Source organism: Numenius arquata, chromosome 1 (genome assembly GCF_964106895.1).
Source record: "Numenius arquata chromosome 1, bNumArq3.hap1.1, whole genome shotgun sequence".
NCBI classification, from domain to species: domain Eukaryota; kingdom Metazoa; phylum Chordata; class Aves; order Charadriiformes; family Scolopacidae; genus Numenius; species Numenius arquata.
In genome coordinates this window covers 6,878,123-6,905,384 of record NC_133576.1, presented here as the reverse complement: position 1 = coordinate 6,905,384, position 27,262 = coordinate 6,878,123, and the positions used below count along the sequence as shown (strand labels likewise).

The following is a 27,262-nucleotide window of genomic DNA, read 5'->3' as shown; positions in this document are numbered from 1 at the left end:
TAATAGTGTGCTCACGTCAACTTGGAATCCTTTATCTTAAGGCAAAAAAAACCCAAAACACTTGAAGAGAAAGCTTTGCATACCAGGATGTACACACTTCAGTAACCACCTCTGGTTATCTCTTACTTGTTAACAAAACTGTATCAATGACTAACAGTTACTTCCTTCAATATTTTAGAAAACTGCTTTGTTTGAAAGGAAAACATTTCTCTATCAACCTCTAATAGCCGCGTTCAAACTCGGATTTGTAACACTCGGCTGTATACCCAGTTCTTGCTGTCATCATCCCTGCTTTATTCTGAAACAGAACTGCGTTTGTGCTTCTCTGCGCTTTCCTGGTCATCCATGTCCGGATACTCGGTAAGATCCAAAGTCAGCACTCGACTGAACATGAAGTCGTCATACTGAGAAGAGGAAGGAGAGTACAATTTAAAACATTTCTCTTACTTGAAATAAGCATTTCATCAATGACTATGAGATACAATAATGAGCTTGAGTTCCCAAAACGATCTTTTCATCGAGCCAGTAACTGAACTTATTTCTGAACACAAAATAGTTCAAATGCAGCAACACAATTATGTACATGATTCACTTTCGTACGCTTAGGGTGTAAATCAGTACCTCAACAAAAACCAGTGTGTATTATTTAACAAGATTTGGTAATAATTAGCTGTTACCTCTGGACACACTCCAATCAATGCGTCGGCTTTGGAATAAAACTCTTCCTTTAGAGAAATAACTATCATTTGAATCTTCTCATGTGCCTGTTCTCTAATGAAACTTGATACCTCGGGAAAGATGCCAAATATTTCAGTAAGTTAGTTCTGGCAGACTTACACCATGCTGTAATTAGGGAATGATGAGGAAAGAACTGAACTACGTCAGCTGCAGAATTCAGTTAATAAGCAGGATAAAAGGAGAAATAAAATGGTCTTTAGATACTTTGCATGTTCTTAAGAGAAGCCCTCAAGATTTGCTGCTTTTAGAAAATGCATAAGAAAATAATCATTCACTCCAATGAATAATGTTTATATAAGAAGGCCAGTACCAATGAAAAATACGAATTTAAACCTAGCCCTACTCGAACACCTCATACAACCATTATTTCAGTCCTAAGCCCAATATATTTTAAAACGGGTTAAGACAGTGTAACCAATCTCTTTATCCCAACAACCTGTAATGAAACGCAGCCACCCCTCTACAAAAGTTATGATTATATTGTTGATAAAAGGATAAGGTGAAAGGGACCAACTTACTTTATCAATATTTGTGTTATCCAAGGCAGCATCTATCTCATCTAAAATGAAAAAAGGTGCTGGCCGAAAACTGTAGAAAACAAGACAGTATTTGCATTTAGATGCAAAAATGTTAATAAGCATTCTAATTACTTTAGAGATTCATTGACTCTATGATAAAATTTTGAGAAGTAGTAATGGCAGGTAGAAAGTAAGGACTTTAGTAATGTTTGAACACGATTAGATTTTTGTAAACATGCTTTTAAGTGCAAAACTTTATCTTCCTGCCACTTACTCAGCCACATACTGGGATAATCCCGCAATATTATTTCTTTTACCTGTGTACGGCAAACACAAGAGCCAGAGCTGCCACAGATTTTTCACCTCCTGACAAACTGTCCATTGGCATAAAGCGTTTTCCCGGAGCCACGCAGTTAAATTCGATGCCTTCCAGGTAAGGTTCCTCAGGATTTTCAGGACTAAGGAATGCCTGGAAATGCACACATTTCATTAGTAATAGCAACACTTATAAAATTATTAAAATGGATACTTTTTAAGTTTAAATACTGACTGAGCTAGTGTTGAAACTGGTAAATCAGCTTCATTTATTGGAAACATCTGTTCATCTGTACTATAAAATTTCCCAGTGAATATGCCTTCGTTAATTAGCCTCCTAGCTCATGGTTCGTTAACAAAACCGTTTTGGAAATGGCTCCACATATTTGTTATTTACAAACTTTCAACCACTAAGTAAACCTGATTTTTTTCAGCTTTTATGTAATTGCTTTTATTTTTTTTTTTTAAATCACTGAAATCTTAAGACTTCAAAAGCAGTTTTCTTTTTTGTTGGGAAGTAAATACACTTCCAAAACTACACTTTCTTGTGAAAGGTTAGTTTTACAGAATCTAGCTTTGAGCTGAAGAGAGGTTTTAATACAGGTAATACAGGCTTTTTCTATGCTTTGTATCCTGATCCCCAGGTCCCAAAAATAAAAGTAGTATTTTGAAGGAATGGCCATTTTACCAAACCAGTAAAAAGTATGATGGATAAGCTAATTGCTACATGGTTTATTTTTGCCAATAAATAGAAGCGACAAAATAATACAACCTCTTCCTCTCTGCACAAGTGGATACAGATAAAAGAAAAATTTCCATAATTGACACTCATTTCAAATGGCTCCTCTTGGATCATAGATACAATTTCAACATCAAGAAAAGGTCACCTTAAAAATTGTTCAGGTTGCTTAAAAAGTATCTGTTCAAGTTGCAACCCAGGCTACCTCCTCTGATGGCAAAACTCAGAGCTAACCCTTTCCTTAGCTAACCACAGCAATCGCCACACATCATAGAGCCATCCTTTCTCTTCCGATGCAATTAGACCAGCTTCCTTCAGCTGCTACGATAATATCTAGTCGGCAGTTTAACTTCCCAGCTAAACACAGGATAATCTCTTGACCAGGTTTCCACTATGGCTCAAATCAAGGTACAGCACTCACAGACCTCAGAAAGCAAACACCCAACTCGTTATTTTTGGCAGCGCATCTGGAAAATAACTGGTTGTTTCAGAGCGACGCAAAGTCAAGACCCGCCTGATGTTAAGTCTGGGGGAGAAGGTATGTGCCCAGTAATCACAAAGAAAGAAATGCTTTATTATCCTGTCCAACCTAGAAGGAGAAAGGATATATTTAAAGATATTTATGGTGTTCACTGAATATCTGACTCTGAGGGAAAACGCAAAATCTGAAGTTTAAGACGGACAAGAGTTCAGGCCTGAACCCTTTAAACATTCTACCACCTACAGAATTTGATGTAACCAAAGCATTTGGGAGTTTCCTCTTTATTTTCGGCATTAATACTGGAAGATTAGCAAAGATTAATACAATCATGACACAATTTTTCTACAGGTTTCTTAAAAGTTGAGAACATTTTAAGTCTATTTTTAAAAAACATTAAGTGGGGTATAAAGAGCTTCAAAACCTCATACAAAACACTAGCACCGAAATAGTGATTTATGATTTTTAATTAGATCTATACTAATGATTAAGTGTCGGTATCACTAGATCTGTAAACCAATGTGATTTTTAAATGAAGTACTCAAATACATTTCCCATTTGCGTCATGATAATTTACAAGTCTGCTAAATACAAAGAGTAAAACTAACCCAAACTGAGTAGTTCCCAATTTTGTTAAAACTTCAGATCGCATTTCCCTGTCTAATATCAAGCATGCTTTGGCATATTACCTATTCCTCCGCCGACCCTAACGTTTTGAAGTCTTTTACTATTTGTGTCATTTCCTTCTTCAGGACTGAAACTGTCTTTGGAAACTAAAAGCGTTACCGAGTTCTCTTATTCTGAATAACAAAGCATCGAGTAGGCCTTTCAAGCCAAGACCTAAGAGCGTGACACACCTGAGCACTACTGTTCCTGCAAAGTCTCTTGTAGATCTGATCGATAGCTACGGAGGCATGCTCAAAGCACCGGTTAAAAAGCTCGTATCTCTTTTTTTTCACTTGTTCAAATTCTTGCTTGCATATTCTGGCCTCCTTTCTGCTGGTCTCAAAAGCTATGAAAAAAATTACTGAAATTACTCCATAATAAACTGCTAAGCATATACACAGAACAATTATATATTATGCAAAATAAAAAGCATCAAGGAAAATATTTATTGCAGAATAAAGTTCTAATGCACGTAACAGGAGCATATCAATATTACGAGTTTTCTTCCAGATTTCAAATGGAGGCCCCCAAACCTGAAAAGCTGGGATGTATTCAATGCAGTCTATGCCACATTCTTCTAGAGCAATGAACAAAATTATTCTCCTAATTCCTTCTGTAAGCTGGGTAGCCTTAAACAGCACCAGCATTTACCTGTTACAGCTTCAGAACTCCTTGGTTTTCTCTATATGTTAGTGTCTGCAATGGTCTTTGAGGATACCAATAATTTTGCAGTAATGCTCATGCCGGAGTTCCGGACAACAAATGTATGTTCCTTCAATTACTTAAGAAAAAATTAAAGCATTTTATGATTAAAGTTAGTAACTTTTAGAAAAAAATTTAAAATGCTTTATAATGTCATTTGACCAACAAAGTAGCTTTCTAATTATTCAAACTGTATTGCAGTAAACTACTGCAGAGTAAAGTATACGTTAATAACTTGTTTACATACAATTAAAAAAGACAACTGAGGATAAACACTTGAGCACAAAATACACCTTAATATCTGAAAGAAGCAAAGCCAACAGGACTAACCCCAGAAAGAGGAATTTCAATTAGGGTGAAAACTCTCCCAATCACTAAAGAGATTAATATTAAAGACTCAGTGTTACCATCTATTGATTCTTGGAATTTGCCCAGAGCTATCTGTAATTTCTCCACGGCTCTCAGATTTGGAGCTGCTGTCTTCATTAACGTATGTTCTTTAGATTTTATTTCCTGCTGCATCTGGTTCAGTTGATCCTCTATATCTTTATCAGACTCTAGGTCCTAAAGAAAAAAAAAATACTAGAGCAATAAAATTTGCTTTTAGGCCAAGGCATTTCAACATATATGGCAAGCACTCATGGTTTCTGGAAGAAATACCCCACTCATCTAATAGCTTTAACTGGAAACACAACAAAACAAAAAACTACAGAGTCTTAGTTCTCAGAATAGATTTACTAAGCCCTAAACATTGTTCCACAAGATCTTTAAAAACAGACAACAAATTCCCTTCAGTCTAGAAGTCAGGGTTAAAATACAACACAGGAGGATGATTAGCTTGCTTCACTACTTGATTTGTAAAGAAAACCTTTGAAGACAGGGTCTCGATGAATTCTTCAAGACAATTTCCAGTGACAACAGACTCGCCCCTTGCTCTGTACTTAGCCTCTGACATTTAATTATTTTCCTTACGATTAAAAAGGAAAAAAATACTTACAAAAACTGCTGAGAAAACATGACCTAACGGACTGTTACAGAGGGAAATATAGTAAGTCTCAGTCCCTGAGAACACTACAGAGAGAAAGCGGAACACCACCACTATCAGCCCATCATTGGTTTGTAGAGTTTCAAGTCATAACCTTTATAACTTAAAGGCAGAAAGTAAAGGAGGAAGGAAAAATCGGAGTTATATTTACTATTTCTCCATTCTATTTTTCTAGTTTAGGCAAGTTTTAAATTAAATTTAGTTATATGAAAAATGGACCTATCCAGGAATCCCATGCACTCGTGCTATGTACGATTGCAAAACCAAAACACACACACAGGTGCACTTAAGCTTAATAGTGGTTTTACTAAGTTTCATTCAAAGACCAGGCTGAGGAATAAATAATTTCATCAAATAAAGTATTCTAAATAAAAATAAAAACAATTGATCTCTAATAATTTCAAACAAAAAAGATTACCTTCAGGTCTTCTGCTAGGCTACTGTAGTCGATCTGAATTGCCTCTTCCCTTTCATAGATACTTGATGTAGTCTGAGTGTCTTCTGTTTCAGTTCCCAGCTATAAATATGAAGGACATTTCAGTTCAAAAATATTAGTTAACTTTTACACTGTTAAAACTATGCACTAAAAGGATATAAAATGAGGAGACAGTGATAACACGGTATGAGGTAAACTTATTCCATAGCTCCTCCCCTAGCCAAAACGGAATTAACAGTTAGTTAAGATCTCATGAGTCTAATTAAAAAATTCACCTTTTAAATGAAGATGGAAACATCTGCTAATTTCATTTTGAAGCTAAGATAAAAGCAGCAGTGGTTTATATATTTAGAACAACATGCATACTGTAAATCTGATCGGAAAGATTTACATTCCCATAATTCAATCTGCTTTTAAGGAGAGCCTCTGACGTGCAAGTTGAGGCATTTCTTTTACTCAGTTGGCCTCAGATGAAATGAGTAGCTTCAACTCTATATGGCACAGACAGAGTATCTTCTGGACACTGTAAGCTTGGAATTCAAACAGCTACTTTCCCTTGAATGAAACATGCGCTGCTTGTCGTTATCAGTCCCTTTCCCACCAAGATTCTTCCTCAGAACCAAATCTTACTGGTCTTCTCAGTGACATTAATTAGGAATCTAAGTTGTTATTCCTACTGCCCACCTCCTTGGTTTCATCTCTTCCTTATTCATAAACAGCAACAGCTGAGCTTCCTACATACTCTGACGATTAGCAGTTCATGCCACTTCCCTTCAAAGATTGCCTGCCTCGTTGCCTTCACTTTGTCTTATGACCCACTCATTCATACCTATCCTCCACCAAAAGTACTTTTCTCAGGAACAGGTTCAGCAAGAATCATTCCAAATTCATGGACTTGTAACAAGTCCTTCAAAACCCACAGCTCTTTTCTTTTGTAGCAGTGGAGAAAGCTTATATTTTTGTGAGGAGAAGTTATGCCGGAAAAAAGAGGGAAGATAGAGAAAAATAAGGAGGGTCAATCCTCTGATAGCAGGAGTATTTCTACTTTAGCCTATGATTTCCGTGAATATCTACATCTACTAAGACAAAAGGATGATTTTAGACAGCTTTTGTATTATGGATGATTAACTAAATATTATCTCGATCCACATACATGACTTATTTATTTACATTTCTGAATTGACTCCTGTGTGTTCTCTTAGATATATGTATCTAGAATACTCCATCATACCAATTTTCTTGTACCACAGTGATTTTACATATTTCACAAGAATACATCTCAAGCACAAGCAAAAACATTTGCAAACAGTATTTTTGTCTACAAAAATCCTCTTCTTGAATGGATGAGGCCTGATCACATGAAAACAGTGTATTTATTTTAACATTACTATCCAAGACAAAGAGTCCTGTAAGGAAAAAATAAGTATCTTTAAATTCAAGACTGAGTAATTGCTCCTCTGTGCTATCTGTCTTCTGTAAACATTTGAAGTACCTCTACTTCACTGATGTCATCCAGGGATCCAGACAGGAGCTTTATTTTCAAGTCCTGCACCTTGCATTCAAGAAGCAGATTATGTCGTCTTAATCTTTTCTCTTCCAGAGAGGTTTCTACAGCTGTAGCTTCCTTTTGTAATTTTGTAGCTTCCCTATATACACAAAAGGCACAAAACAATTAAAGAGTAGAAGCATCAATGCCAATAACATCCACGGCCATATGGCACGAAAAGCAATTATGAAGCACAAAGAGGGCTTTTTCCTCTATAGTTGCCAACATCAAGGAAAATGGTACTTAACTTCTTCCATCCCCTTCATTCTCCCGAATTACTCAAGAGGGAGCTGGGAACCAGATACTATTCTAGCACACAAGCTAACACTCCGCTGTTCTGTAGTAACTCTAAACTCTATTGCAGAGTAAATGCCAGTAGCACGGCCACAGTTTCAGTGTATTACCAACTTCACACTGTAGCACGTTCAAACAGCCACCTTTCCTAACTACAACTAGTTCTGCTCAGCTCTGCTGAACATATACGGAGATTTGAGCCTTTTAAAATTTAATCAAGTATCTTTTATCATTACTCTACTTGAAATACACCTTGATTCTTTGCAACAAATTCCTCTGATAGCATCAAGTTGCTAAATAGGGCAGAGACGTAAGTCTCTCACGTAAGACAGGAGTCTTATATTATTAAAATTACACACTATAAAATGAATTATCAGTCATACAATCTGTAAGTTTATATAAAATTCCACCAGTTTACCCAGACAGACCGTGCCAACATGTTGGGTTTTTTAAACACAAAGACGACTCCTGATTCAGGGACATTAAACACATCAATAATAAGCAAGCACAAGAAAACCGAAGTATAAACTGTCCCCAAAGCAGCTGATTTAAAAGAACAGTAAAGACAAAATAGTGACCTAAAATTCATATTACTTTAAGATATCCAACACTTGAAAGGCCTGGAGAAAATGTGAACACTGAAATTGGAAAAGAAATTTTCTTGTTAACTGAACCAAATGTACAAGTCAAACACAAACATGAAACTACCAGCACACTTAATATTCCTCCCTCAATCAAGTTGTAAACGAGGACCCACTTATGAGAAGTCACTATAATTCATCAGGAATCACCACAAGACCTAACACTAGGCAGATAATAAGATAATGTTACTCTATATGGTTTATGGGATGGCTCTCATGAAATAATCTCATTGACATTACTTTTGGGAACCACATACCGAATTAGAAACACTTCTGAACTAATGCATACTGTAAATGTAAATTACCATGTCTCTAATGAATCTTTCACAAGAAAACAGAACAAGAGAAATTCAAACATCTGATCAATAAAACTCTTCTCAATATTATCACATTAATCATTTTCCCAGGAGTACAATTAGTAATTACCTATTAAGAGTTAACAACTTCTTTCTCAACTCTTCAACTTCGTTTTGGGCTTTTATAACCTCAGATTTATGAGCACTTAATCTATCCTTAAGATGTTGCTGCTCCTCCACCATTTCATTCACTTTTTTCAGAAGCTTTTCCTCATCCTGCATAGAAACACTTAATTTTTAACTGTTCACCAAAAATCTTGATATGGAACCTTTATTACACAGGAAGAGTGAGCTGAAGTTTAAAGCTGTTACATGACATTCAGATGTGTTTACAGCACCAAATCTGAAAGGCACTGGGAAAACAAACTGTCTTATACATAGGAAGATCCAGTTGTTTTGTATACATAGGCACAGCCAGGGCCAGATTTGTGACTCTACCAGATTAAACTATAAAACCATCAAGCAAGGCAGGGATCCTAGGATGCCTATGGTCTGTAGGCTACTCCCTTTTCCTCAATTAGTCCCTTAGCCCTGCAAGAAGGATCCCATCTGCTGTACACCTACAACATATTTAGCAACACCTAAGGTAACTCGAAATCCTTTAAAAAGTATTGTTCATTAAAGATAAATTGTGAAGTACTCCACAGAGAACAAAGAATCTGTGGAGGTACTCTAGAAAAGTCTTCCCCTATATAACCCATACTACTGTAAAATTGCTAGAAATGAGGTGCTAGAATATAGTAAACCTAATGCTACATCCATGAAGACACGGTCCTTAAGAGACTAACATTATGGCAGCTTAATCAAGACTTATAAGTGTTGCAGTATCAGGACAAAGTACCCTCAGAATTTAATACACATGATCCTTCTCCAGGACAAAAATACCTGAACTTGCTTAAAATCGTATTTCAGAAGAACTATGCACACAGGCATGAAGTCAGACTTTTTTTTGTGCATGACTGAGTTACGGGTGTATTGTTTTTCCTCAGTATCAGAAATACCTGTCAGAATTCTAATGTTAAAAATACAGATTTCAAATGATGCATGTGGGATTTTTTGCCCACTGTGAGGCAGTTTTACATTTCACTTTTGTTTTTTATTCAAAGCAGTATTATACATCTTTTCTCCTTCACTTTCCAGTGCACCACGAGCACAGTTTATTTAACATGCAACATTAACACAGCAAAAATCACTTACGAATAAAGAACACTATGAAGGAAGAATCCGTATTACTTCAACTAAAAATCTAAATTAGTTTTCATACAATTATTTTAAGCCTATTATTGGCTGTGAAGCACCTTAAAGATGCAAAGCACCAGCATTGTTTACTGTTACTCGTAAAATCTTCTAAAGCATCTCAGCCACAGATGTTTTATCTGCAGTGATATGCCACGTTTTCAGATAAGTAAACCAAACACAATATAGCAGTGTATATACAGTAATCCCAAATGTAATTTTTAGTAAGCTTATTTTAATAAGTACCCTAATATTATTCCAAGGTTGAAATGAAAATATGCAACTGCATTTTTTAAAATTTACAAAGTCAACACTGATTAAGCTCCACAAGAATTACTCAACAGAATCAACTAAGTTTGTTCAAAATTGTAATTTGGTGCATTCTTTCCTCTCAGCCCTAAAGATAGATAGATGTATGTATGTATGTATGTATGTATGTATTACAGTTACCTTCTGTAGCCCAGTAATCTCAGCTTCTTCTTTATGAATCGTCTCCCTCAACTTGCTGACAGCGTTTGTTAATTTTTGTAGATGATCACGACTATATTCCAGCTGAATGTTTAATCGTGTCTTCTGATTTTCAAACTCCAGTCTAGTCAAAGTGCAGTATTTCAAAATAACACTTACAAAGCAGGGCAGTAACTCTAGTTTTAAGCTCTTAAAAGATGCATTTCACTTTGACTATTTAGATAGCATTTTTTTTATCTTCTACTCAAACACAAGAATTTGCATACGTTTGGATCATGGATACCACTACACCACATCCTGCGGATATACTGGAAGTTACAAAAATACAGTGATAATAGTTCAAAAAATACAATATAAAAATACAGTATGGCCAAACTCAATATGGAAAGGAACACTAGAAGTTCAAGTATCTCAGTAGGAATGATGTATCTGTCAATGAAGCAGGTATGAGCTGGGCAAAAGCTACACTGATGCTGTGTATTGATGCACTGCCAGCGCTCCCTGCTCAGCCTCCGTAAGCCTCCTAGTCAGCAGGCATGTATGTTTACCTAAGTATTATAACGAACCTATCTCCATTGGGACACGGCAACTAAGAAGCTTGAGACCAGAGCTTTTTAAGCCATATTTCAGCCTTGCTTATCATCTCTTAATTGAGAGACGTGTATTTGTTTATAGAAGGGCAGAAACCTCTTCACAGGTTGCTGTGAGAAGGGACGGAAGTAGAACTAAGCGGCTGTTTACAGAAAGGTCTCCTCTCAGCTGTTACCGTCTGCCCCTGAGCCTTGAGCTTCCCAAATGATTTACTACTAGTGCTGCATCTGTTCTTCAGGCAAAAGGGCTGCCACAAGGCCAGCTCCAAGCTCTTTAGACCTGGGCAAGGTAGCACCATAGCACAGGTTCACGGGGCCAACGATGGCGAGTTAAGGCACAAGCAAGGCCGACGCTGTACGCGCGGTGTAGCATAAGGCCAGGCAAAAAGCTCCTCTTTTCATCGTTCCGTTACTAACTTCTTACACTTCAGTTCTTGCAAACATAAATAAATCACCAAATCACGTCAGCCAGCAGGTGCTTCAACTGCAACTGAATGCACCACACTACTACCTCCCTGCAGCCCTACCAAAAACATACATTTGGACCAGTTTCAGAAAACTGGTCAGTCTCTTACCAGCTAAAGAAACAGGTGAAAAAAACCCCACAGGCCATTACACTAGTCACGTAGAAAAGGTGTCTTTTCTATAAATTATGTCAGAAAATGCACAAATTATCATCTGCCTGAAAATGCCTATAGTACAACGAGACATTCTCATTGTTTATGATATAAATTTGTGTTCCTGTGACGTGTGCCTGTTTGAGGGGAATACTGGTTGAGGCTGCCCATGAGAAAATTAAGATAATGTCTTCCATAACAGTATGTTCCTACACCAAATCGCTGCACCTTACACACAGTTTTAAGATTTTTGATACATGAGTGAACCTCCATGTGTCATCCTTAATTTGTGATAGAACCATTATCTAATGTGGATTTTAGAAAACTATTCTTTGTTTTTCTACACTAGTGCTCCCAAAGTAGTAAATATTACCTTTCAAGTTTGTAGCAAGATGTCACTGACTGTAATTGTCCAATAAACCCAAACTACTAACTAATCTTTGCGGAGATAATACAATCTTTTACAGTCTTCTAGGTTTTTGTGGTATTGCCTGTGATGGAGTTACTCATTTACCAGTGTGCCCAATCTAACACAAACCACTTTTTTACATTTCAAGTACAAATACCACCTTCTCTTATCAATTTCCTCTTGTTGTCTCAGATGTTCTTGTTCATACACGCGAATATTTTCTATACCAATTTCTTCACAGAATTCCCGGAAAACAGCATCTTCAACCTTTGAATAAAGAGAAGTGGAGGAAAAAATGTTCATACTATTCTGGCATTCATGAAGTAAAACATTTAGACAATCACTTCATGCTACAGTCTTGATTTTCAAGGTACTTTAAGAAACAGCCAACTGAACTATTGAGAAGTAATCTGTACTTGACGTTTCCAAATAACATTTTCAGTACAAATGCCAAATCCAAGGCACACGATCTGCAAAAGATAACTCTGATCTAAGCTCTTCTTGACAGCACCTGGTCATTCCAAAGACAACTGAAGTCATGACAGCGTAACCAACTTCCCTGGTTTTGCCAGTGGTTCCCAGTCAAATGAAGAAGAGAAAGCTGAATGGTATACGGCTTACTATTCAGATACATCAGGTTTCTTGGTGTAGTTCCATTCTTCATTTTAATCCTTTCTGGTGATCCATAAATATGAATTAATTATTGCTTCATTTATAGCAAAGCCACAGCACAGAATTTCTCATTTCTTAAGTATGCAGTATATACTAACGAAAGCTGCAGCCAAAACCAGTCCTAAAATTTTAATGAAACACTTAACCAGGCAAACAGCAGGTATAGTGTATACGGCAGGACTGAACAGAGAAATAGCAACAGCCTAAAGCATTCAAAAGAAAATTCAATGGACTGAACAGAATTTTAAGAGAACTTTATAGGTCAAAACCCAGTATCATCTAAATCGTTTTGATACACAGGCTTGTTTAACCAGGTATCAAATACTACATTAAATCAAGTTATACTATTCAAGTAACACTATTCTTCAGAAAACGACAACCAGCTCCATTTGCTTTTTTTTTTTGCAGAACAAGTAAAAGAAAAGTTCCTGGGATCTGGAATTCTTATGGCCTAGACATAAGTGACTATGACAGACGTCTGCACTCCCTCATGACTATACGACAAGCAAGACAGAGAACATGCAGCAGTTCTGTGTTCTTTTTAGATGCACAACTCCAGTCGCAAGATCGATCCAAGGAAGACTGATGAGAATGGGTCAGAGGCTAGGAGCTAAGTTACATATGTAGTATATACCTCAAGTAATTCCAGACAGTGGTGAGGAATCTCTCTTTTCTAAGAATCTACGTTTAATAAAGCATCTGGGTGCAGGAATGTGAATTTTCCAGCTAAAACTGCAGCACCACATTTCCATAGTTTGTACCAGATTCCTTTGTTTGGCAACAGTAGGAACAAGGCAGCTTCCAAAGAGAAGCAGAGATGACGTGCTTTTTTCTCAGACCAGAGTTACTGTCTATTCCAGTAGAACACAGTATGAAGCCCTTCTTGGTACCAGATTAGGCTTTACTACTGTTCACTTCACTGAATGCCTTCAGTCTTCGCCCAATAACCATGCTTTTGAATTTGTCACCTGTCTGTACAAACTCTTCTGGGGAACATCTCAAGATTAGAGAATGTTAGGAAAATGAGGCATGAGATAGCAGAACAGTCTACAGAAAAAACAGCTGGGGAACCTAACTGCTGGATCCCGTATCACAGAGAATTTTTCCTGTAACTGATAAAAAGCAGAAAGGAGCAGGTTCTAATGACAAAAACTGCTTAGTACCACACCAGATAATGAATTTGGATAGACAGGGATAGCACAAGGTTCCTAAGCTCTGCATCAGCTACCTCTCAAAAAAAGAAGAGCAAAGAAGACTCAGTTATACCACAGGGTAGCTCCACCTTTCATGAACTGGACTCCAAACGAATGTAGGCATAAAACAGTCTTCAAAGAAAACTAAACAAACCACCAAAACAAATCCCCAAACCACAACATTTAAAAAAAACCAACCCTCAAACCCAAAACACTCCTTCCCCTCCAAAAAAACACATCCAAACAAACAAAAACCCCAAAACTAGTGGAATGAGCAGTTCTCTGACAATCATCATACACACCTCAATCATTCTCCCAGGGTAATCGCAGTGCACAGAAAATAAAGCACAGATATTGGCTACTTCCCAGGAGGAGAAAGAAATCTTCACACCAAGCTGCTCTTTATCTACTTTTCTAGCGTATACTGGTGTAACAGGTCATCACCTAGACACGGCACCTGTCGAGTTCAGATAAAAGCACTCCAACAGTGCTGAGAACTGTTCTCAGCTCTAGTAAACTGATACAGAGCTCTCTTCCTAATGGCATGCCTGACCTATTCTGCCCATGGTGGATCTTCTCTACATGAAGAGATATTGATAGAGGACTTCCATGGGTCTTGCTACGACTGCAGTAAGAATGATTTTCAGAAGGATATCACCTGTGCAGAGACTGTCTACCTAGTGGGTACATAGATTACTGAGAGATCTGCAAATCTGGTGGATGCATATAGAGTTTAGTGTACATACATGCTGTCACAGATCCACATCAGCCAGGAAGACTTCATGCCAAATGAAAGTTACAGTCTTGTCATACAGTCACACGGCATGATTACCTCTCCACAATAAGGTAAGATCCTGTAACTACAGTTTCCAGTTTCTTACAAAGAACTTGGACATTAGAGCCCGAGAAAGAATAAGCTGAAACTTATCAAATTTTACTCTCATGCCATGAAAGACCTAAAGATTATTTTTCTAGGATTTGATCTACAGTGAAAGTTTGCACTGAGAGCTTTAAAGCTGTGAACTTCACAGAATCACAGAGTCGCAGGGGTTGGAAGGGACCTTTGGAGATCATCTAGTCCAACCCCCGCTGCCAAGGCAGGTTCACCTGGAGCAGGCTGGACAGGAACGCATCCAGGTGGGTTTTGAATGTCCCCAGAGAAGGAGGTTCCACAAGCTTTCCAAGCAGCCTGTTCCAGTGCTCTGTCACCCTCAAAGTAAAGAAGTTTTTCCTCATGTTCACATGGAGTTTTGTCCGTCCAGTCACCAGGAACCACTGAGAAGAGTCTGGCCCTATCTTCTTGACACCCACTCTTCAGATATTTATAAGCATCGATGAGATCCCCTCTCAGTCTTCTCTTCTCCAGGCTAAACAGACCCAGGTCTCTCAGCCTTTCCTCATAAGAGAGGTGCTCCATTCCCTTGATCATCTTCGTAGCCCTCTGCTGGACTCTCTCCACCTTCAATGGATTGTCCCTGCTCAATACTACAAAGAGTAAATCATATTTATTAGCAGAGCAGGAAAAAGTGGGGGAAAGCCACCCCATCTTCTTCAAACTCAAAAATTTTCTTCTATGTCAAATGAAATCGGAGTGTATATATTAAGCAAAGATTCATCTAATATTCAAGAAATAGATGGATTTGGTTGGTTGAGTGGGTGTTTGGCACATAGAAATCAGAGAATTTTGATTTTAAGGAAATTGATTTGCAAAACTATGATACATATATACTAACATCCAAGTGCATTTCTGTTCCTAGTTACCTTGGTAAGAAAGGTAGAGAATGTGGGAAGAGTGCTGGAGTAACATGTAACACTTGTCAACAAAGTAGTTTACGAAGTTAAAAGTTGTCCAAGTTCTAAAACTTAGCAGGAACAGAAAGAAATTTCTGTAGTATAATTGCATAAGCTGTTATATATCTATGACAGAAGGCATTACCTCATTAATTTTTTTCTGAAATTCTTCTATTTTTTCTTTTCTTTTTGCTAGTCCTTCATTCAACATATCATGCTGAGACTCAATATTTACCAGTTCACTTTCCAGTTTTGATTTTTCCTAGGTAGAAAGGAAAAAGATGGCAATTTTTCTTACTAGAATGGTCAACTTTCTACAAATTAAGAGACAGTTCTGTTCCAGATTAACTGTATTTTTCCAATTAAAAACATTAAATACTTTTTTCTCAAATGCCACTTATCCACTATTATTACTGATTTGCATGCAGTGATTACCGTTTTAATAAGTAGAAAGGCAAATTACATTATAAGTATCATTTAAAGTGCATTTTGACTTATAGTACTAAATGATAAAGCAAGCTTACCAGAAATTCAAATTTAAAACCCCAAAACAGAAAAAGTCTCATGTAAATCAACTCATATATATTTTATCAATTCCTCAGTCATAACTGCTGTATGTAAAACTTACACTGAACTAAAAAAACCCAACCACAACTACATGACGAAATACTATTTACTCCACTGGTAATTACAACTCAGGTAAAAAAAAAATACAATTAATAAACATGAAAACTATAAAGGCTTTGTACTATACCGTGTAGAGATTAGCGAGATGTTTCTTTTTAATAAGATCTAATTCACTCTGTGAATATTTAAGTCGCATCTGAGTTCCATGCAACTGAGCATGCAACTGCTTCAAGTCAGTCTCCTTACGTTTGATCTTCATTAAGATCTAGAAAAATATTACAATAGGAGGAAAAGCATTTTTTAAAAAGAGGTGGCTTATTTGGAAATTACTAATTTTTCAGATTCATGCACTACATAAAGCTAGCTTCAACAACACAGGCCTCATTTAAGGTAAATGCTGATAGTATTGGTCATAATCAGTAGTCATTTTTTAACAGATTTATTTCTCAAAAGAAAGCACATGCTTGAAAATTTCTCAATTCTTACTCTATCCCTCCTCCAAAATAACTAGAGGTATGACAAAGCACTTTACACTGACAGGTTTTGGTCCATACAAGTATTTTCATGTTGACAGAACGTATCATTTTTTCATTACAAGTCTTCAGGTACTTTTTCCTTGAAGAAACTTGTATCAATAGTATTCTCCTAGTTCTCCACCTCTGTGATATGTGAACCAACCCACCAGCTAAGGACAGAGACTCACAGTTGATTATTATTAACTAGAAGAGGACAAACTGTTATTGTGTCCTACCTGCATCTTCTAGAAGTTTTGAAAAGCACCCTTTTAGAAAATGATCTCCTCATAGTTGATTTAAATTAGATATAACTTTTAGTCCTTTATGTCTTTTGCAGTTAAGTGCTTTTTAAGAGACCTACCTTCAACTCATTAATCAAGCTATCTCTTCTTTCCTTCATTTTATTCATTTCTTTTTCATCCCAAGATCTAGCTTTAAATCTTAAATCACTTGATCCTCCAGAAATCACTCCAGATTTCAAAAATAAAGTTCCATCAAGAGCCACTGTCTGGAAGAATAAAAAATAATTAAAGCCAATAAATAAATCTGAATACAAAGCAGCCAATATATCCTACAAACTATTGCATCAAGATACGGTAGTTAAACAAGTGACAACGACATTTTAGTTGGACTCCAATTTTTTTTCCCTATTCCAAACCTGCTAAAATGAGATACACAAAGTGAAAAAAGAAGTCTGTTGTTTCTTGGCACTAGTCATATTTTGGTATTATTGCAACTGATCAGAAAAGGAAGTGAAATTGTATAATTTCCTCGTATTTAGAAAATTACTATGAGATATTTGTGTACACACTGGCTTGGCAGGTTACACCTGGCAACAGAACAAACCAAGCATTGTGATAAGGAGTGAAAGAAAACAGCTCTTTTGTAAATAGAAAGAGTAAATTCTAGTAAAGAATGTGGGTGTTTTTGTGACTTAACTGGATTCCAAGTGAACATGATTTCACACTCACCTTCAACTTAAAGCTGTTTTAATCAAGATTTTAAAGGGTTTAGTACGTGTGTAAAAAGGGTGCTACAGACTGTGACAGCAGAGATATGGATAAGAAGAATGAACTTCAGGAAGAGACAGAGCAGCTTCCAGTCCTCAACACAGTCTGCATCTACAACTAAGAGATTTTCTCAAATATGTAAAAGATTTTTTGAACGAATTTCTTCATAGAAAAGCTAGCAAGATAGAGTTTGTATTTTTAAATCAGACAGTTTCAAGAACAGCATTATCCCTCCTTCCTCTTCCTCTTCATCAACAGGGCCATACCAAGACACATATTTGGACACTGACTACCCTCCAATTTACCTCCTTTTTCCAGGAAATCACTTAAACATACTACCAAACAGAAGAAAAAGCAACAATGCAAAATATCTGGGGGTTTATTCGTGTGGGAACAGACTAGACAACATAGTATTATTCTGTGTTTATCTGCAATACTTCATGGGATGTTCATAGAAGAATGATTTAAATGGCATCAAACACATAACTGCAATGAAAAACACATGCAACAAAATTCAGCTCCTTACTTTCAACCTCACTGGTCCATCAAACGCTATTTGTTTTGCTTCTTTAACTGTTTCACAGATCAAGCCATTCCCACTCACAAACTGAATCACTTTTTTCAGTGGAGCAAATGGAGTTTGTACAACATCCACCATCATTTTAGCTCCTTTTATCTCTCTTAACTTTTCGTTGATTGGTCTAACCTGTAAAGCAAATAAATAAGCGGTGTTTAGAATCCATACTGTAATAGCAAAGCAGGTCCAAATCCGAGTGGTCTGGGGACAGGACGTACAACTCAACAGAACGGGGGTCTCAGTGGCTACAAGACTAGGAGCAGATCTGGTTTTCATAGTCTGTGTATACTATAGTCCTTAAATCTGTATAACCTATTTCACTGTGCATGAAATACAGATACAGTAACACATGTAGCACGGGGAATAAATAAGATGAGTTAAAGATCTGTGTGCAGTTGCAGGACTACAATCTTCTTGGGATCATGGAGACATGGCGGGATCGCTCCCGCAACTGGAGTGCTGCTACGGAGGGATAGAGGCTCTTCAAGAAGGACAGGCTGGGAAGACGAGGAGGTGGAGTTGCCCTGTATGTGAGAGAACAGCTGGAAAGCACGAAGCTCTGCCTGGAGAAGGATGATGAGCCAATTGAGAGCTCATGGGTAAGAACTGAAGAAAGACCAGGTAAAGGTAACATTGTATTGGGTGTCCACTATAGGCCGCCTGACCAGGAAGAACAAGTGGATAAGGCCTTCTACAGACAGCTACAAGCAGCATCACATTCACAGGCCTGGGTCCTCATGGGGGACCTGAACAACCCCGATATCCATACAGGGGGAACATAGAAGGGCATAAGCAATCCAGGCGGTTCGTGGAAAGCATCAATGACAACTTCCTCACCCAAGTGGTAGAGAAGCCAATAGGAGAGGTGCTCTGCTAGACCTCATACTCACCAACGAGGAGAGGCTTGCTGGGGATGGTAAGGCCAAAGGCAGCCCTGGCTGCAGTGAGCATGAGATAGGAGAGTTCAGGATCCTGAGAGGAGGGAGCAGGGCAAAAGGCAAGCTCACAACCCTGGACTTCAGGAGAACAGACTATGGCCTCTTCAAACATCTGCTCGGTAGTCCTATGGGATAAAGCCCCAGAACAAAGAAGGGCCCAAGAATGCTGGTTAATATTCAAGGACCACATCCTCCAACCTTAACAGCTATCACCCTAGTGAGCAGAAAGTCAGGCAAAAAAGCCAGGAGGCCTGCATGGATAAACAAGGAGCTCCTGGCAAAACTCAAACACAAAAAGGAAGTATACAGATGGTGGAAGTAGGGACAGGTAACCTGGGAGGAACACAGAGGCACTGTCCAAGCACACAGACATAGGGTTAGGAAAGCCAAAACCCAACTGGAATTGAATCTGGCAAGGACTGTAAAAGAAATGGCTTCTGTAACTATATAGGTGATAAAAGGAAGGCTAAGGAAAATGTGGGCCTGGGCTGAATGAGACAGGGGACCTGGTGACACAGGACATGGAAGTGACTGAGGTACCAAATTCCTTCTTCACCTCCATCTTTACTAGCAAGACTGGCTTTCGGGAATCCCAGGTTCCAGAGACCAGGGGGAAAGTTTGGAACAAGGAAGATGTACCCTTGATGGAAGGGGATCAGGTCAGGGAATGCTTAAGCAAACTGGACATACACACACAAATGCATGGGCCCCGATGTGATGCAACCATGACTGCTGAAGGAGCTGGCCAATGTCATTGCAAAGCCACTCTCAATAATCTTTGAATGATCACGGCAACCAAAAGAGGTGCCTAAGGACTGGAGAAAAACAAGTGTCACTCCTGTGTTCAAGACGGGGCAACAAAGCGTACCCAGGGAACTACAGGACAGTCAGCCTCACCCTGATGTCTGGAAAAATGATGGAGCAAATAATCCTTGAAACCATTTCCAGGCACATGAATGACAGGAAAGTCTTGGAAGAGTAGTCAGCATTGATTCACCAAGTTGGTCATGTTTGACCAACCTGACAGCCGTCTACAATGAAATACTGGCCTGGTCGACGAGGGAAGAGCAGTGACTAGTGACTAGTGGCACAAAGTCCAGTTGGAGGCCAGTAACTAGCCATTTCAACACTGGGACCAATCCTGTTTAACATCTTCCTTAATTGTCTGGATGATGGGGCAGAGTGTACCCTCAGCAAGTCTGCTGATGACACCAAACGGGAAGGAACGGCTAATATGCCAGATGGTCAAGCTGCCATCCAGAGGGACCTTAGCAGACTGGAGAAATGGGCTGACGGGAACCTCATAATTACTTTGCCTTAACACTTAAGCCTATTTTAGTCAAGCCTAAATGAGCCAAGATTTACAAGTGTATTAACTTGCTGATGAGAAGAAAAAGAAAAACATACTTACATCAAGGTAATCCAAAGCAAGAAATGTTTCAGGTTCAGCTCGTTCTTGTTTTAGGAACCGAATGCAATCTCTTGCTGTTTTTTCAGTGGCAACAACAATAGCAGTCATGTATTTGCTGAATACCTTGGTAACAGCAAGCTGGTATTTTTTATGAATAGGATGACACAGGTCGAGCAGTCTTCCAAACTGAAGATAAAAACATAGAGAAATAGTAATATGCTATTTAGATATCAAATAGTATTTCTGCATACAAGATACTGAAGCATTAAGAGGAAAATGTGTCACCTATCTACCAGCTACACTGTCTTACAAGGGCTGTACATCAGAAAAAAATAAAAATTGAAGCAGTCAATCCAAACAGCAAAGTGTGGCTCTAAAATCTGAAAGAATTTTTTTTCCTGAGGTTACAGTTACATATCTCAATGTTTTACTCAGAATCTTTAGCATACAGTTCTATGACGATAGCAGTGTTAGCTAAGCATCTTTTTTGGAGAGAAAGGAAGTATCTAACCCACAATAAGATCTCTGAATTGCAATAACGTCTTAAATAAACAGAACTGTTAACTGGAAAACTGTAGCAAGAGAGACAGTATTCCAGTTTCAACCCAAAAAAGAAGTATCTTTAGCTTACTTCAATAGAAAGAAAAGAAGAAAAACTGCCTTTCTTGTACTGCATAGTCCAAATAATCAAGCCTGTTTTACCATGTATTGAAATAACACCTCCAAAGACATAACTAATTAGTTCTTTGCTGTATACGCTCCCTAAAGACCTTTTGTTCCATTTCTGTAATTGCAGGTACAGTTGACCTTTCCCTGAATGATTAAAGCAAGTAATGCACATTCTGAACATTATAGCCTGTACATTTATGTAAGAACAATTTTTCTGCTTGTTGACATACAGTTACTGGTCTCCTCTTGCATATCTACAGTTTTAGCCTTATCAAATTTAAACAAATGAGAACAGGAAGACAATTGGTAAGAGTTGTATGTGACAGGTCATTCACAGTATTATCTCATGAATTATGTAATTGAGAAAATTTCCAGTAGATCAAATCACAGCCTACTATGATCTACTTTCCTACCCTTCTCTTGACAAATGTTCTCCCTTTTCTGAAAATCAGCAGAAGGGTAACACCCAACACCACAGAGGTCTTTATTTAGTTTCCTGGTTTTATTGGTGTCATCTACTTGGTGTTTCTACCTGCAGCTCAGACAGGTAATGTTTCAGACATGCAAAACTATACAGAGGATCTTTCAGTTCAGGCACAGGCATTTAAGTCCAGGTGGAATGCCAGACTTCTGTGAAAACAAATATTGACAGCCCAACCGAATCTGTAACAATAGCAATCTTGCCAATTAAACTACCAGTGCAGGAATGCCATTTTGAATATTAAACTGTAAAAACTGTAATCAGCTGCAAAATTCACTTTGTTGATCAGACAAATCCACGAAAATGCACACATCACCCATACAGTGAGATCGCATTGCTGCATGGCTATTCCAGTAATTGGAATGTTCACCAATCATTACCAGAATGTTTTAACAGAAGAAAAGCTTTAAAATGGATGTAAGAACTAAACATTTGGAAACAGTATGCCATTTTTTGCCTATGAAATCAAGAGGATCGGCAGCAAGACTTCCTTCAGTTCTGCCTGAGTACTTAGCAGATTACCAGAAGATGGAATCTGTCATGACCCCCCTATCCTGAGACTTTAACTTGGATTGTGGTGTTCAGTAATCTGGAATTAGTACACCGGAGTGTAAGGAGCAGCTGAGACGCAACTCTGTTGCCTCATATGCTGGTGTTCAAGCACATATCATTAAGACTTTCCATAATAGGATAATTTATGAAACCAATTCGACCTATCTAGTTTTCGTTTGTTAGAAGCTGTCACATTTGTAAGTACTCTTAAATTTGCAGCTCCTGAAGGAAAATGACAGAGAACATCTTGAACATTGGCTCATTCCTAAGCCAGCAAGGTATTGCCAGTCTGATCCAGTTCTTTTCAAATAGGGATATAATGCAAAGAGTGAGCAAAAAGATATATAAACATCTATATCAATAAACCTCATAAACCAATCAATGTCTGCTGACAATTCAGAATCAATACATAGAACACTTAAAGTACTGTACCCTGTAACCAGCGGTGTCCCCCAGGGGTCAATACTCAGCCCAGTCCTGTTCAACATATTCATCAATGACCTGGACGAGGGGACAGAGTGTATCCTCAGCAAGTTTGCTGATGGTACCAAACTGGGAGGGGTGGCTGACACTCCAGAGGGCTGTGCTGCCATCCAGCATGACCTGGACAGGCTGGAGAGCTGGACAGAGAAGAACCTAATGAGGTTCAACAAGGGCAAGTGTAGGGTCCTGCACCTGGGGAGGAAGAACTCCAGGCACCAATATGGGTTATGGGTGGATCTTCTGGAAAGCACTACTGAGGAGAAGGATCTGGGAGTCCTGGTGGACAGCAAACTTTCCATGAGGCAGCAATGTGCCCTTGTTGCCAAGAGGGCCAATGGGATCCTGGGCTGCGTAGGGAAGAGTGTGGCCAGTAGGTCGAGGGAGGTCATTCTCCCCCTCTGCTCCGCACTGGTGAGGCCACAACTGGAATACTGCATCCAGTTCTGGGCTCCCCAGTTCAAGAGAGACAGGGAACTACTGGAGAGAGTCCAACGAAGGGCAACAAAGATGATTAAGGGATTGGAGCATCTCCTTTATGAGGAAAGGCTCAAAGAGCTGGGGCTCTTGAGCCTGGAGAAGAGAAGGCTGAGGGGAGACCTTATCTGTGTCTGCAAGTACCTAAAGGGTGGGTTGAAGGAGGATGGAGCCAGACTCTTTTCAGTAGTTCCCAGCGATAGGACGAGGGGCAACAGGCACAAGCTGGAACATAGGAGGTTCCATTCAAATATGAGAAGAAACTTCTTTAGGGTGAGGGTGCCAGAGCCCTGGAACAGGCTGCCCAGGGAGGTCGTGGAGTCCCCTTCTCTGGAGATTTTCAAGACCCGCCTGGATGCAGTCCTGAGTGATGTGCTCTGGGCAATCCTGCTTCGGCAGGGGAGTTGGACTAGATGATCTCTAGAGGTCCCTTCCAACTCTGACAATTCCATGATACTCTTCAGTAATGCCATTAAGTAAAATACGGTAACTGATAAGGAAAGACAGACCATTTGGTAACATAAAAAAAATCTCATGCAGCTAAGAAAAACTGTCCTTTGGAAGAAGTGTTCTTTCTGGAATAAGTGGTCTCACAGCTGAATTTCCCATTCATTTGTTCAGAATAAGTAAGTCAAAAATATGTTTGAGGATGGAAGAAAACAAAGCCAAAAAGAAAAAGTAAGTAAATAAGTACACCACAAAATCACAAAGCAGATCAAAATTATTCTTTGATGTAAGCAGTAATCTATGTATGAAAACTGTGAAGAATAATACCAGTATATGCTACCATTCTTTCAGCAATGCTATTTACCAAGTACACTCAAGCAAGCATGAAATTCAAAATAATATTCAAGACAGTCCAATTTATTCTAGTTGCATACTCAGTCTCAGGCAAAACTCTTAATTCTAAGATAAGGCATTTAAATGAGGCCATTCAATTACCACAGAATCCGGATACAGTCTTTTGAGACTTTCCAGTATCTCTGCTTTCATTTGCTGACGACTTCCTTCATGGTAATCAATTTTGGCATTCTGCAGTTCACCAACTATTTTGTTCAATTCTTCATTCACTTCAGCTATTCGTATTGTTGAATTTTCAATTTCCTTAGTTAGCACTTCCTCTTGCTGTTTTTTCTCTGCTAACGACTCACTTTGAATGGAGGCCAAAATAGGACAGCAATTTACTATTTCATTTATGCAAGCCTTTAGCTTATAAAATTAGTCATTCTGTGCTCACAGACTATGAAATAATTTTATGTATCTATAAGAAGCTACTTCTTACACCAGTTGCTTTCTATAGTCTAAGCTATTTTTAAGGTTTCAGAATTGAGTTCAAGTAAGAATTTTTAGCTGTGTAACACACAACCATACTGTTTTATCCTCCAGCAAGAAAAGGTCTGATATTGTAAAACTAAGAAGGTCTGAGATTCTTATGCAAAATTATGACTTACTTTATGCACTTACCAAAGTCACTAACGCTCTACCACACTCTAGTACAACTACTTAATTAAAATGGGTCTGCTGCTCCCTGTCAATAGCCAAACTTCTTTCAGTACACAGACAGCATTAAGCCAAAGCACACATTACATGCATAGGAAAAGACAGGTTGGGAAACACATTAGATGCTTAGGAAAAGATAGGTCGGGAAAAAAAATCTCTGGAAATCACCAGCTCTAGTCAGAGTGCCTGCACAAAATACAGGCAAACGTCAGTGTTATTTCAGGTTGCTCAATGGAGGGATTATACGCCTTATTTCACAAAGAGTAAAAATCAGGTAGAAGACAAGATCCAGGAAGCACGAACTGAACTGTGCTCTTAATACTCAATGTGAATATTAACTGCTTCCTAGAGGAGCACAACTACAGAACTACCCTGCTGTCACCCAGAATTTGTACACTAATAGACCCATACCCTACCTGTAGCGATGTAATTTGCACGCCTACAAGAAATTAGAAGCAATTATAAAACTGGTTTCAAACAAAATACAAATGAGTCATCATGCTTCCTATTTTATTTTGACAGCTAAAGTAACAGAAATATTAATTAGAATTAGGAAGAACTCTAATTCTTACTAAAATTTGAAATAGAAAAGAATCAGAAACCTGCTATGTTAATTTGAAAATATGTAATACGCAAGAAATCCAATTAGGTTTTAATTTTTTTTAACATACGTGCATATCTTGGCATATTCTTCCAACTTCTCTATTCGTTTTTTATGCTCCTCTATCCGTTCCACAGTGTGTTTTATGTTTTCCTATGCAAAACCAAACAGAATGTGTTAAAAGCAAACCAGAGGAAAATAACAGTTTTATAGCAAGATACAAAGCTCTTAGTTCAGAACAAGTACTGAGACATCTTATCTGCCTTGCTGGTATTTCATGTTGAATTAATAGCACCTCTTTTTCAAGAGTAGATACTGAATTGTACTATGAATGATAAAGGAAAACAATTTTACTAAGGCCATTACCGGATTTTTCATGTGTAACTGCAGTTCAGAGAAAGCATCTTCAGCGCAAAGAATCATGACACCATCAAATAAAACAACTTTACACAGTGTTAGTAAATTATACGTATTAAAACAAAAAAAACGCTTTTCTTGGGCCAAGAGTAACAGAAATGTTTTCCTAAGGACAGATGAAGAAGTTGACTACCTTCTAGTTCTAGTTAGAACTAAGGTTCCAACCTGACACAAAAGCATTGTACTAAAAAACCAAACAAACAGTGAAACAAGTATTTTCAATTACTCGAACTGAATAAAAATACATTAACTAAAGCAAATGAAAGAAAAAATATTATTGTTATCTACACGTTTTATTAAGCCTTAATTTAACATCTGAAATCCTTGTGACCTTTTGACTAGCTCTAGGGACGGATAGTCCACAACCTCTTTGTGCACCCACTTCCATGTTTGACAAGCTTTAAGATGAAATAGCTTACCTAAAAGCTATTTGGAATTTCCTGCCTTCTAAGTTGTGCCTGTTGTCTCCCATCCTATCACTGTGTACTTCTAGAAAGAGTGTGGCTCTATTTTATTCATTCCCTCCCATTCGGTAACTGCAGACAGCAATAAGATCTCCCCTTCACCTCTCCTTCTCCAGGCTGGTTCGGTAACTGCAGACAGCAATAAGATCTCCCCTTCACCTCTCCTTCTCCAGGCTGAACAGATCCAGTTCGCTCAGCCTTTCCTCTTAAGCCAGTTGCTCCAGTCCCAGCCAGCTTGGTGGCTCTCTGCTGGACTCACTCCTATACGCCAGTATCTTTTTTTATGTTTATCAGCCCAGAACTGGACAGAGCATGTTAGATATGGTCACTAACATGCTCAATTGTGAGGAGTGATCACCAAATGTCAGTAGCACAGGTAAGTAATGCCAACTCTGAATGGTCAGATGTGCATTTATGAATTCTCAATTATCCCTATATTCCTTCTCAACAGTACAATGGGACTTGCAGAGTTTTAGAAGCACAAGCAATAGAATTTATTTCACTTCTAGATACTAAGTAGGTTTTCCTGGTAACTTGGACTTCAAAAAGGAAAAGCAGTATTGTAGCAAGGGCAAAGGGATGTGCAAAGATTAACTTAGATATCATGGCAAGGATAACTCTACATCCTCATACACAGTAAAATAGAGGCTTTTCCATACAAGCAAGTTTATATGTACAAGAATGAGGTGTTAGGAACTGGTAATGTTTCATCTGATGGATTTTTCAGTTTTCTGAACATAAAACATTTCCTCCAAACTTTGACTCCAGAACTAAATGGTGAAGAAATGCATATTGCCTCTCTAACTTCTTAGTAAGTGACAAAATGTCAAGGTTAGCATAGTTTGGGTGGAGAAAAAAAAAAAAAAAAAAAAAGGTAAAAACCCCCAAACACCTAACAGGGCCAGGTTTCTAGAAGAAGACAGATTGTCAGCTGAGCGACCAAGTCATAGTGAAAAGTATAGGTATTTTTATTATTACAAGTTTGGATCCACAATGATAAAAGAAATCAGAAACAAAATGACAGCAACAACCTGTATTCATGCCAAACACCCTACCTATGAAGTGCAATAGAAGAGTGGACACCAAGGAGATT

At 38.2% G+C, this 27,262-nt stretch overlaps 1 protein-coding gene across 1 annotated transcript in view; it reads right to left on the bottom strand.

Annotated features, from left to right (window-relative positions):
* Positions 1 to 293: 293 nt before the first annotated feature.
* The window catches only part of SMC1B (structural maintenance of chromosomes 1B), a 33,479-nt gene continuing 6,510 nt past the window's right edge, over positions 294 to 27,262 (bottom strand). Inside the window, exons 8-25 of the mRNA XM_074146563.1 lie at positions 25,359 to 25,441; positions 24,130 to 24,337; positions 20,529 to 20,714; positions 18,129 to 18,308; positions 16,954 to 17,100; positions 16,205 to 16,342; positions 15,596 to 15,712; positions 11,955 to 12,061; positions 10,161 to 10,302; positions 8,545 to 8,690; positions 7,130 to 7,283; positions 5,620 to 5,718; positions 4,564 to 4,720; positions 3,646 to 3,800; positions 1,574 to 1,725; positions 1,257 to 1,326; positions 678 to 788; positions 294 to 404 (exon numbers count right to left, since the gene is read on the bottom strand). Of these exons, the coding sequence (XP_074002664.1) occupies positions 294 to 404; positions 678 to 788; positions 1,257 to 1,326; positions 1,574 to 1,725; positions 3,646 to 3,800; positions 4,564 to 4,720; positions 5,620 to 5,718; positions 7,130 to 7,283; positions 8,545 to 8,690; positions 10,161 to 10,302; positions 11,955 to 12,061; positions 15,596 to 15,712; positions 16,205 to 16,342; positions 16,954 to 17,100; positions 18,129 to 18,308; positions 20,529 to 20,714; positions 24,130 to 24,337; positions 25,359 to 25,441 (2,463 nt within the window). The remainder of the gene's footprint in view (positions 405 to 677; positions 789 to 1,256; positions 1,327 to 1,573; positions 1,726 to 3,645; positions 3,801 to 4,563; positions 4,721 to 5,619; positions 5,719 to 7,129; positions 7,284 to 8,544; positions 8,691 to 10,160; positions 10,303 to 11,954; positions 12,062 to 15,595; positions 15,713 to 16,204; positions 16,343 to 16,953; positions 17,101 to 18,128; positions 18,309 to 20,528; positions 20,715 to 24,129; positions 24,338 to 25,358; positions 25,442 to 27,262) is intronic.